Source organism: Pseudorasbora parva, chromosome 6 (genome assembly GCF_024679245.1).
Source record: "Pseudorasbora parva isolate DD20220531a chromosome 6, ASM2467924v1, whole genome shotgun sequence".
Classification (NCBI taxonomy): Eukaryota; Metazoa; Chordata; class Actinopteri; order Cypriniformes; family Gobionidae; genus Pseudorasbora; species Pseudorasbora parva.
Window position 1 is genome coordinate 1,567,483 of NC_090177.1, and position 12,641 is coordinate 1,580,123.

At 43.1% G+C, this 12,641-nt stretch overlaps 1 protein-coding gene across 4 annotated transcripts in view; it reads left to right on the top strand.

The window, feature by feature from the left end:
- corin (corin, serine peptidase) overlaps window positions 1–12,641 on the top strand; it is a 49,212-nt gene that overhangs the window by 1,875 nt on the left and 34,696 nt on the right. For 3 of the 4 annotated variants that reach the window (XM_067445350.1, XM_067445348.1, XM_067445349.1), the window contains exons 4-7: window positions 3,970–4,245; window positions 6,177–6,387; window positions 8,595–8,779; window positions 8,872–8,985. In XM_067445350.1, coding sequence (XP_067301451.1) covers window positions 3,970–4,245; window positions 6,177–6,387; window positions 8,595–8,779; window positions 8,872–8,985 — 786 coding nt within the window. Of the gene's footprint in view, window positions 1–3,969; window positions 4,246–6,176; window positions 6,388–6,500; window positions 6,562–8,594; window positions 8,780–8,871; window positions 8,986–12,641 lie in introns of those variants that run through there. The other variant, XM_067445351.1, reaches the window with a different exon arrangement.

A 12,641-nucleotide genomic window follows, 5' to 3' on the forward strand; every position in this document is an offset into this window, starting at 1 on the left:
TCGGCGGGGTCAGGGGTCAGAGGTCACCCTGACTGGTCCATACGCCTCAAACTGAGCTGCTCTGTGTATTCTGACAGCTTTCTATCAGAACCAGCATTAACTTGTGGAGCAGTTTGAGCTCCAGTAGCTCGTCTGTTTGATCGGACCCCACGGGCCAGCCTTCGCTCCCCACGGTCATCAATGAGCCTTGGCCGCCCATGACCCTGTGGCCGGTTCTCCACTGGTCCTTCCTTGGAGCACTTTTGATAGATACTGACCACTGCAGACCGGGAACAGCCCACAAGAGCTGCAGTTTTGGAGATGCTCTGACCCAGTCGTCTAGCCGTCACAATCTGGCCAAACTCGCTCAAATCCTTACGCTTGCCCATTTCTCCTGCTTCACACACATCAACTCTGAGGACTAAATGTTTACTTGCTGCCTAATATATCCCACCCACTAACAGGAGCCGTGAGGAAGAGATCATCAGTGTTATTCACTGCACCTGTGTGGTCATAATGTTATGCCTGATCGGTGTGTGTATGCGTGTCTCGGTTTGCTCCTCATAAAAGCGCAAAGCATTTGTCGTCTCCTCCGCCGAAGGTCAAGAGGTCAGTCTGGACGGACACACACAAATGACAACCTCTCCGCCTTCGTCCTCTCTCTGTCTCAGTTTCTCTCTCTCACACACACACACACACACACACACACACTCTCTGTCTCAGTTTCTCTGCTGTTTAGTGTCTTTGCTGGGACGTGATCAGAGCTGTGAATCAGAGACACTCGTCCTGTTCGGACGTCCTGCTGTGTCACTGAGTCTCTTTTTGCACCGTCATGGCGTCTGCTCTCTCTCTCTCTCTCACACACACACACACACACACACACACACACACACTGCCCCTAAACCTACCCATCACAGGAAACATTCTGCATTTTTACTTTCTCATAAAAACTCCTCCTGTGTGATTTATAAGCCTTTTGTAAAGTGGGGCCATGGGTAATGTCCTCATATTTCACCCTCTCCTGTAATACCTGTGTCATACCCATGGCATTATACACATTTGGGTCCTCATATGTCACACACACACACACACACACACACACACACACACACACAGACTCTCTATATCTGTCTATCTATCCATCCATCCAAAGCGATGGATCATTCACTCGCCCTCATGCCGCTCAAACCGGATGCCATCCTTCCGTCTGTGGAGCACTAAAGATGATGTTTGGACCGTATTATGAAACTCAGAGTTTCTGGTGTTTCTTTCGCTGAACTCAGTGGTGAAGTTCAGAGTAAATGATGACGGACTCTCACTGATGCCTTGATGATCCAGAAAGATTTTCATGCTTGCGTCGGCGTCCTGTGAAGTCTTTGGGTCCGTCACGCTGGGCAGGAAAACAATACGGCCTGCGCTGCGAAAGATTAGGATTTGCTTATTTTGGTGAGGCTTTTGGCAGAAATGTGAAGCAGTGTTGGTGCGGTGTCTGCGTTAGTAAATGTGTTCCAGTAGGGGCTCTAACACACACACACACACACACACTGAACACAACAGCATGTTCAAGTTTGGCTGTAATATTGTGACAGTTATACTTTATTACAAAAAATGCAAAACTTGATTTTTTATTGACCTATTAAAACATAAATTAGGACATTTTCATTTCATGTTATCACTGTAAAGCTGCTTTGAGGCAATCTGTGTTGTAAAAAGTGTTATATAAATGAAGTTATGTCATAATAATTGTTGTTTTAATGTGTAAACGTAAATCTAAATGTTAAAGCTTTGAATAATCTCGCAGCCATCTAGTGGGTGTAGTTACAATCCTCTGGCATGCTTTGTAGATTTCAAGAAGGCTTTTGACTTTATTTGGCATAAAGGATTGTTTTATAAAATCATTATTAAAAATATATAATAATGGAAAATATATGACTTAATTAAAAACATGTAAGACCAAAATAAATGTGCAGTAAAGATTAGCCAACAAAGAACAGAGTATTCTATAGGGGTCAGACAGGGCTGCTTTTCAGAAGAAAAAAAGTGTGTGTGTGTGTGTGTGTGTGTGTGTGTGTGTGTGGGCATGTTTTTGTGACATATGAGGACCCAAATGTGTATAATGCCATGGGTATGACACAGGTATTACAGGAGAGGGTGAAATATGAGGACATTACCCATGGCCCCACTTTACAAAAGGCTTATAAATCACACAGGAGGAGTTTTTATGAGAAAGTAAAAACGCATTAAGAATATAATATTTGTATATAAAATTAAAAACCCGATTCCAAAAAAGTTGGGCCACTGTACAAATTGTGAATAAAAAAACAATGATGTGGAAGTTTCAAATGTCAATATTTAATTCAGAATACAGCATAGATGAAATATCAAATGTTTAAACTGATAAAATGTTTCTTGGCATCAACACATCTAAAAGAAGTTAGATCTGCCGTGGCCATGTTTCCCGCTGTGTGTCATCCCCTCTTCTTTTTATATCAGTCTGCAAACGTCTGGGGACTGAGGAGACGAGCTGCTCAAGTTTAGGAATAGGAATGTTGTCCCATTCTTGTCTAATACAGGCTTCTAGTTGCTCAACTGTCTCAGGTCTTCTTTATCGCATCTTCCTCTTTATGATGCGCCAAATGTTTTCTAATGGTGAAAGATCTGGACTGCAGGCTGGCCATTTCAGTGCCGGATCCTTCTTCTGCTTCTTCTCCATGATGTTGTAATTGATGCAGTGTGTGGTCTGGCATTGTCATGTTGGAGAAGGCAAGGTCTTCCCTGAAGGAGACGCCGTCTGGATGGAGCAGATGTTGCTCTAGAACTTGGATAGACCTTTCAGCATTGATGGCCTTTCCAGATGTGTAAGCTGCCCATGCCACACACACTCATGAACCCCAGACCATCAGAGATCAGCTTCTGGACTGAGCGCTGAGAACAGCTTGGGTTGTCCTTGTCCTCTTTAGTCCGGATGGCGACCCAGTTTTCCAAAAAGAACTCTAAATTTTGATTCGTCTGACCCCAGAACAGTTTTCTACTTTGCCACAGTCCATTTTAAATGAGCCTTGGCCCAGAGCAAACGCCTGCGCTTCTGGATCATGTTTAGATGTGGCTTCTTCTTTGACCTGTAGAGTTTTAGCCGGCGACGGCCAATGGCGCGGTGGATTGTGTTCACCAATGTTTTCTGGAAGTATTCCTGAGCCCATGTTGTGATGTCCATTACAGTAGCATTCCTGTGTGTGCTGCAGTGCCGTCTAAGGGCTGAAGATCACCGGTTTGGTTTTGACCCTTGACCCTTACACACAGATTGGTCCAGATTCTCTGAATCTTTGGATGATATTATGCTCTGTAGATGAAGATAACTCTCTGGGAAACTCCTTTCTGATATTGCTCCGCTATTGTCCGCCGCAGCATTGGGGAATTGGTGATCCTCTGCCCATCTCGTCTTCTGAGAGACACTGCCACTCTAAGAGGCTCTTTATACCCAATCAGGTTGCCAATTGACCTAATAAGTGGCACATTGGTCCTCCAGCTGTTCCTTATGAGTACATTTAACTTTTCCAGACTCTTATTGCTGCCCGTCCCAAAAATTTTGCAATGTGTAGCTCTCATAAAATCCAAAATGAGCCGATATTTGGCATGACATTTCAAAATGACTCAACATTTGCCTCCCTTTTTTTATTCACAATTTGTACAGTGTCCCAACTTATTTGGAATCGGGTTTGTACTCTGCTCTGATTGGTCAGATGAATCTGGCACAGGCATTCATTATGGTTCTCTGGCCTTGACCCTTACTAACTACACACACACACACACACACACACACACACACACACACACACACACACACACACACACACACACACACACATCCTCACTCTTTAAGCTGTTGCTGGTTTTATATTGAAGCATGTTGCAGCAGACATTAGTCTTAGTTTGTTTTCTATTCTTTTATCAACTGTTTCTGTTGTTGTTTTTTGGTGTGTGTTTGTCCAGGTTTATTTGGGAATGGACTTCTGGATGCCAGAACTTCCATCTCCATAGCAACGGCTGTTAACGGCACGGACCCCGGCCTGATGTCAGCCGGTAACGGAACGGGGATGCAGAGGCTCGTCCCCACACACACTCCTCCGCACTGGATGCCTCGGGCCGGGAGCTCTTCATCCTCCTCTTCTTCATCCTCCTCTTCTTCATCAGTCAATCCCACCACTGTGGCCTCGCTGGATTGGTGGACACCCGTTTCCACGGTGACAAGCACGAGCGCAGAAGCTGGTAAGGTCGTGGAGCGGCAGATGAAGAGTTAAATTAATATTTCCTGCCGTGTGGTTTATGAATGTGCTCGGAGGGGTTTTGTGTGTGTGGGCATGTTTTTGTGACATATGAGGACACAAGTGTGTATAATGCCATGGGTATGACACAGGTATTACAGGAGAGGGTGAAATATGAGGACATTACCCATGGCCCCACTTTACAAAAGGCTTATAAATCACACAGGAGGAGTTTTTATGAGAAAGTAAAAATGCAGAATGTTTCCTGTGTTGGGTAGGTTTAGCGGCTGTGTGTGTGTGTGTGTGTGTGTGTGTGTGTGTGTGTGTGTGTGTGTGTGTGTGTGTGTGTGTGTGTGTGTGTGTGTGTGTGTGTGTGTGTGTGTGTGTGTTTGTGTGGAGATGACAGAAGGAAACCGTCTGATTATCCCTGTCAGTGCAGCTGGAGTTTATCTGGAGTGTTCCTATTAATATCAGAGGTCAGATCCTCATAAAGGCATAAGGGGACAGTTCACCCTAAACTGACCAAATAGAAGACTATCTTCAGATGAACACAACTCCAGCGGACGGACACACACACACACACACACACACACACACACACACACACACACACACACACACACACACACACACACTGCCCCTGCTCTTGCCTCTAAACCTACCCATCACAGGAAACATTTATATTTTCAAATAAACATCACTAAGTATGATTTACAAGATGTTTTCCTCATGGGTACCCCCAGCCCCCCCCCCCCCCCCCCCCCCCCCCCTGCACACACACAGACACACCACTTTTGGCTTCAGAACACACTGATTGAGTTGTGTTCATCTGGAGAAAGTAAGTCTTATATTTGGTCAGTTTAGGATGAACTGTCCCTTTAAATGCCACGTGCTCCAGTTCATGTTTTATCCGTTTGTTTCTCTCTTCAGCCCTTTATGTCTCGCGTCTTTTGTCCTCTACAGACCGGCTGCTAATCTAATTTAACACAGATCTCTCTCTCTCTCTTTCTCTCTCTCTCTCTCTCTCTCTCTCTCTCTCTCTCTCTCTCTCTCTCTCTCTATCTCTGTGTCTCTGTCTCTGTCTCTGTCTCTGTCTCTGTCTCTGTGTGTGTGTGTGTGTGTGTGTGAGAGAGACGTGTCCTCAGTGAAGGTTCTGTCCCAAAAGTCATCTGTGTGTGTGTGTGATAACCTCTACAGGAGCTTTTATTTGTGTCTGTCTCCTCCAAACAGTCTAATGATTAATCATCTTTCCTGAGGTCTCTGTGTGTGTGTGTGTGTGTGTGTGTGTGTGTGTGTGTGTGTGTGTTTGTGTGAGTGCTGTTTCTCTCGTCTTTCTGACTTTGACTTGAGCACCAGAATCATAATTACAATCAGTGACTCTTAGAGAGTACATTCTCTGACACACACGTTTGTTTTTGTGACATATGGGGACATTCCATAAGCGTTGTTATACTGTACAAACCGTATTTTCTATCCACTTACACTGCACCTAAACCTACCCATCACACACACACACACACACACACACACACACACACACACACACTGCCCCTAAACCTACCCATCACAGGAAACATTCTGCATTTTTACTTTCTCATAAAAACTCCTCCTGTGTGATTTATAAGCCTTTTGTAAAGTGGGGTCATGGGTAATGTCCTCATATTTCACCCTCTCCTGTAATACCTGTGTCATACCCATGGCATCATCCTGATATTACACACACACACACACACACACACACACACACTCACAGACTAGCACACACACTCACAGACAAATACGCAAACATGCACACACACAAACATGCACATGCACACACACACTCACACTTGCAGACTACCCCCCCCCCCCCCACACACACACACACCTGCTTTAAACTGACCACTGAACGCCCTCTCTCCTCAGCCAATCAGCTTCCAGTATTGTTTGTGACAGGTTCCTGCTCTGACATCACAGAGAGGCAGTGTCACATGCTGCCATACAATCAGAGCGGCGTGTTGCCGGGGGCGACGGTCGTCAAGAGCGCCGAGCTGCAGATGTTCCTGAAGTTCTTCAGCTATCTGAGCCGGCTGTCCTGCTACACACACATCATGCTGTTCGGCTGCTCCATCGCACTCCCACAATGCATCAGCCAGCCGGACCGCAGGTACACACACACACACACACACACACACACACATCATGCTGTTCGACTGCTCCATCGCACTCCCACAATGCATCAGCCAGCCGGACCACAGGTACACACACACACACACACACACATCATGCTGTTCGGCTGCTCCATCGCACTCCCACAATGCATCAGCCAGCCGGACCGCAGGTGTGTTTATATTGCAAATCACTAGAGCAATCTGAGGAATCGAGCCCAAGCTGGGCTCCAAATTTGAAGTTAACTTTTCCTCCGCCAAACTCTGAATTTCGGTTATTTGTAAGAAAATGCTTCCGGGTTTCCGTGTTTTCCGCTAGGGGGCGCTATTAAGCATCTTCTGAATGAGCACTGAATCTCCTCATCAAAACACAGGAAAAGACAACGCAGAAACAAGTGATCGTAACTATGTTAAAAAACACACAGTTAACTACACTGTAAAAAAAACCTAAAAATGTACTGGTAATTATTTTTTGCCACTACATTATCCAGTTATTTTCCGTACATTTCCGTTAACCCTTAAAACACAAACTAATCAATCAATCATCTTTATTGATATCGCTCTTCTCCAACGCTGATTGTGTCAGAGCAGCTTCAGTGTTAAACAGGACAATACTGCGACAGAATTAGATTTGGCTGTACAGTCGTTCTGGAGTAAACAGTGATGTTATCAGCTTATTTTAATTTATCAGAGAGAGACAATGTTGGCAGATCAGTATTATTGTTTATAGAGTTAAATAAGACCTAATTAAACTAGTATAGTAACGCATTACAAGTAACTTGAGATACGTAATCAGAAGATTACTTTTTCAAGTATCTAGTAATCTTTACTACAACCCCAAATCAGAAAAAGTTGGGACAGTTTGGAAAACGCAAATAAAAAAAGAAAGAAGTGATTTCTAAATGCGTGGAATTTCAGTGCGTAAAGGACAAGGCCGCAAGCCTAAGCTGAACAACCATGATCTCCGATCCCTCAGGCGGCACTGCATCAAGAATCGTCATTCATCTAGAAGCGATATCACCACATGGGCTCAGGACTACTTTGGCAAACCTTTGTCAAGTACCACAATACGTAGTTACATCCACAAATGCCAGTTAAAACTGTACTGTGCCAAAAGGAAGCCTTATGTTAACAGTGTCCAGAAGCGCCGTCGACTTCTCTGGGCTCGGAGGCATCTGGGATGGACCATCACACAGTGGAAATGTGTACTGTGGTCAGATGAATCAGTATTTGAGGTATTTTTTGGGAGGAATGGACGCCGTGTGCTCCGGACCAAAGAAGAAAAGGATCATCCAGACTGTTACCAGCAACAAGTCCAAAAGCCAGGGTCTGTCATGGTATGGGGTTGTGTCAGTGCCCTTGGCAAAGGTAACTTGCACTTCTGTGAAGGCACCATTAATGCTGAACAGTACATAGAGATTTTGGAGCATAATATGCTGCCTTCAAGAAGATATCTTTTCCAGGGACGTCCATGCATATTTCAACAAGACAATGCAAAACCACATTCTGCACACATTACAAAGTCCTGGCTGCGGAGGAAGAGGGTACGGGTACTTGACTGGCCTGCCTGCAGTCCCGATCTGTCTCCAATAGAGAATGTGAGGCGCATTTTGAAGCGCAAAATGCGACAACGAAGACCCCGTACTGTTGCCCACCTTAAGACTTGTTTGCAGGAAGAATGGGACAAAATTTCACCTGAAACACTTCATCACTTGGTGTCTTCAGTCCCTAAACATCTTTTAAGTGTTGTGAAAAGGAATGGCAACATTACAAAGTGGTAAATGCTTTACTGTCCCAACTTTTTTTGAAATGTGTTGCAGGTCTGAATGACAGGAAAGGATGCACATTTACAAATGACATGAAGTTGACCAGACAAAACATGAAATATTTTGTGTTCATATTGTCTGCAATGAAATACAAGTCAAAGTCATTTTAGAAATCACTTCTTTTTTATTTTATTTGCACATTCCATACTGTCCCAACTTTTTCTGATTTGGGGTTGTAGTTACTTGAAAAAGTATTGTGATTACGTAACTCAAGTTACTTGTAATGCATTACTTTACTAGTTACCTGAAAAAGTAATCTGATTATGTAACTCAAGTTACTTGTAATGGGTTACCCCCAACACTGGCTGTAAGTGTTTGAACCTTGAGCAGCTGTGTGTGTGTGTGTGTGTGTGTGTGTGTGTGTGTGTGTGTGTGTACAGGACTCTGGTGCTGCCGTGTCAGTCGTTCTGTGAAGCAGCTCGTGAAGGCTGTGAGCCGGTTCTGCAGATGTTTAACGCCTCCTGGCCAGAGTTTCTACGCTGTTCTCAGTTCATCAACAACACGGGGATGGCCGCCGAAAACACACCGCTCTGTTACACGCCGCGCCAGGCCCGAGGCAAACTCTGTGAGCCAGAAAACTGGGCTTTTTCTTCAGATGCCGGGACCGCATGTAGCATGAATTCTGATGGTTTGTCTTTTTGTGCTCTTTGTCTTAAGCCACATGCGGAGGAAGCGATCACTTCCTGTGTGCGACCGGAATATGCGTCCCTCTCAAACTAGTGTGCAACGGATTCAACGACTGCGACGACTGGAGCGACGAGGCCGATTGCAGTAAGTGTGGGATTCTTCCTTTCTCATATTTAGCTCCTTAAAGGAGCTAAATCCCCCCTCATATCCCCCTGAGACAAGAGAGTTATGCATTTAATTTCTGGAAAAAATCCTCTGATGATGTAAATATCATTATTTTGATATCATAGCTATTTAGACTAAAGACTACAGTCAGTTATAGGAGCTATTTAGACTAAAGACTACAGCCAGTAGAGGAGCTATTTAGACTAAAGACTACAGTCAGTAGAGGAGCTATTTAGACTAAAGACTACAGTCAGTAGAGGAGCTATTTAGACTAAAGACTACAGTCAGTAGAGGAGCTATTTAGACTAAAGACTACAGTCAGTAGAGGAGCTATTTAGACTAAAGACTACAGTCAGTAGAGGAGCTATTTAGACTAAAGACTACAGCCAGTAGAGGAGCTATTTAGACTAAAGACTACAGTCAGTAGAGGAGCTATTTAGACTAAAGACTACAGTCAGTAGAGGAGCTATTTAGACTAAAGACTACAGTCAGTAGAGGAGCTATTTAGACTAAAGACTACAGTCAGTAGAGGAGCTATTTAGACTAAAGACTACAGCCAGTAGAGGAGCTATTTAGACTAAAGACTACAGTCAGTAGAGGAGCTATTTAGACTAAAGACTACAGTCAGTAGAGGAGCTATTTAGACTAAAGACTACAGTCAGTAGAGGAGCTATTTAGACTAAAGACGACAGTCAGTAGAGGAGCTATTTAGACTAAAGACTACAGTCAGTAGAGGAGCTATTTAGACTAAAGACTACAGTCAGTAGAAGAGCTATTTAGACTAAAGACTACAGTCAGTAGAGGAGCTATTTAGACTAAAGACTACAGTCAGTAGAGGAGCTATTTAGACTAAAGACTACAGTCAGTAGAGGAGCTATTTAGACTAAAGACTACAGCCAGTAGAGGAGCTATTTAGACTAAAGACTACAGTCAGTAGAGGAGCTATTTAGACTAAAGACTACAGTCAGTAGAGGAGCTATTTAGACTACAGACTACAGCCAGTAGAGGAGCTATTTAGACTAAAGACTACAGCCAGTAGAGGAGCTATTTAGGCTAAAGACTACAGCCAGTGGAGGAGCTATGTAGACTAAAGACTACAGCCAGTAGAGGAGCTATTTAGACTAAAGACTACAGTCAGTAGAGGAGCTATTTAGACTAAAGACTACAGTCAGTAGAGGAGCTATTTAGACTAAAGACTACAGTCAGTAGAGGAGCTATTTAGACTAAAGACTACAGTCAGTAGAGGAGCTATTTAGACTAAAGACTACAGTCAGTAGAGGAGCTATTTAGACTAAAGACTACAGCCAGTAGAGGAGCTATTTAGACTAAAGACTACAGTCAGTAGAGGAGCTATTTAGACTAAAGACTACAGCCAGTAGAGGAGCTATTTAGACTAAAGACTACAGTCAGTAGAGGAGCTATTTAGACTAAAGACTACAGTCAGTAGAGGAGCTATTTAGACTAAAGACTACAGCCAGTAGAGGAGCTATTTAGACTAAAGACTACAGCCAGTAGAGGAGCTATTTAAACTAAAGACTACAGTCAGTAGAGGAGCTATTTAGACTAAAGACTACAGCCAGTAGAGGAGCTATTTAGACTAAAGACTACAGTCAGTAGAGGAGCTATTTAGACTAAAGACTACAGCCAGTAGAGGAGCTATTTAGACTAAAGACTACAGTCAGTAGAGGAGCTATTTAGACTAAAGACTACAGCCAGTAGAGGAGCTATTTAGACTAAAGACTACAGCCAGTAGAGGAGGTATTTAGACTAAAGACTACAGCCAGTAGAAGAGCTATTTAGACTAAAGACTACAGTCAGTAGAGGAGCTATTTAGACTAAAGACTACAGTCAGTAGAGGAGCTATTTAGACTAAAGACTACAGCCAGTAGAGGAGCTATTTAGACTAAAGACTACAGTCAGTAGAGGAGCTATTTAGACTAAAGACTACAGCCAGTAGAGGAGCTATTTAGACTAAAGACTACAGTCAGTAGAGGAGCTATTTAGACTAAAGACTACAGCCAGTAGAGGAGCTATTTAGACTAAAGACTACAGTCAGTAGAGGAGCTATTTAGACTAAAGACTACAGCCAGTAGAGGAGCTATTTAGACTAAAGACTACAGTCAGTAGAGGAGCTATTTAGACTAAAGACTACAGCCAGTAGAGGAGCTATTTAGACTAAAGACTACAGTCAGTAGAGGAGCTATTTAGACTAAAGACTACAGCCAGTAGAGGAGCTATTTAGACTAAAGACTACAGCCAGTAGAGGAGGTATTTAGACTAAAGACTACAGCCAGTAGAAGAGCTATTTAGACTAAAGACTACAGTCAGTAGAGGAGCTATTTAGACTAAAGACTACAGCCAGTAGAAGAGCTATTTAGACTAAAGACTACAGTCAGTAGAGGAGCTATTTAGACTAAAGACTACAGTCAGTAGAGGAGCTATTTAGACTAAAGACTACAGTCAGTAGAGGAGCTATTTAGACTAAAGACTACAGCCAGTAGAAGAGCTATTTAGACTAAAGACTACAGCCAGTAGAGGAGCTATTCAGACTAAAGACTACAGTCAGTAGAGGAGCTATTTAGACTAAAGACTACAGTCAGTAGAGGAGCTATTTAGACTAAAGACTACAGCCAGTAGAGGAGCTATTTAGACTAAAGACTACAGTCAGTAGAGGAGCTATTTAGACTAAAGACTACAGCCAGTAGAAGAGCTATTTAGACTAAAGACTACAGCCAGTAGAGGAGCTATTTAGACTAAAGACTACAGCCAGTAGAGGAGCTATTTAGACTAAAGACTACAGTCAGTAGAGGAGCTATTTAGACTAAAGACTACAGCCAGTAGAGGAGCTATTTAGACTAAAGACTACAGTCAGTAGAGGAGCTATTTAGACTAAAGACTACAGTCAGTAGAGGAGCTATTTAGACTAAAGACTACAGTCAGTAGAGGAGCTATTTAGACTAAAGACTACAGTCAGTAGAGGAGCTATTTAGACTAAAGACTACAGTCAGTAGAGGAGCTATTTAGACTAAAGACTACAGTCAGTAGAGGAGCTATTTAGACTAAAGACTACAGTCAGTAGAGGAGCTATTTAGACTAAAGACTACAGTCAGTAGAGGAGCTATTTAGACTAAAGACTACAGCCAGTAGAGGAGCTATTTAGACTAAAGACTACAGTCAGTAGAGGAGCTATTTAGACTAAAGACTACAGCCAGTAGAAGAGCTATTTAGACTAAAGACTACAGTCAGTAGAGGAGCTATTTAGACTAAAGACTACAGCCAGTAGAGGAGCTATTTAGACTAAAGACTACAGTCAGTAGAGGAGCTATTTAGACTAAAGACTACAGCCAGTAGAGGAGCTATTTAGACTAAAGACTACAGTCAGTAGAGGAGCTATTTAGACTAAAGACTACAGTCAGTAGAGGAGCTATTTAGACTAAAGACTACAGTCAGTAGAGGAGCTATTTAGACTAAAGACTACAGTCAGTAGAGGAGCTATTTAGACTAAAGACTACAGTCAGTAGAGGAGCTATTTAGACTAAAGACTACAGTCAGTAGAGGAGCTATTTAGACTAAAGACTACAGCCAGTAGAAGAGCTATTTAGACTAAAGACTACAGTCAGTAGAGGAGCTATTTA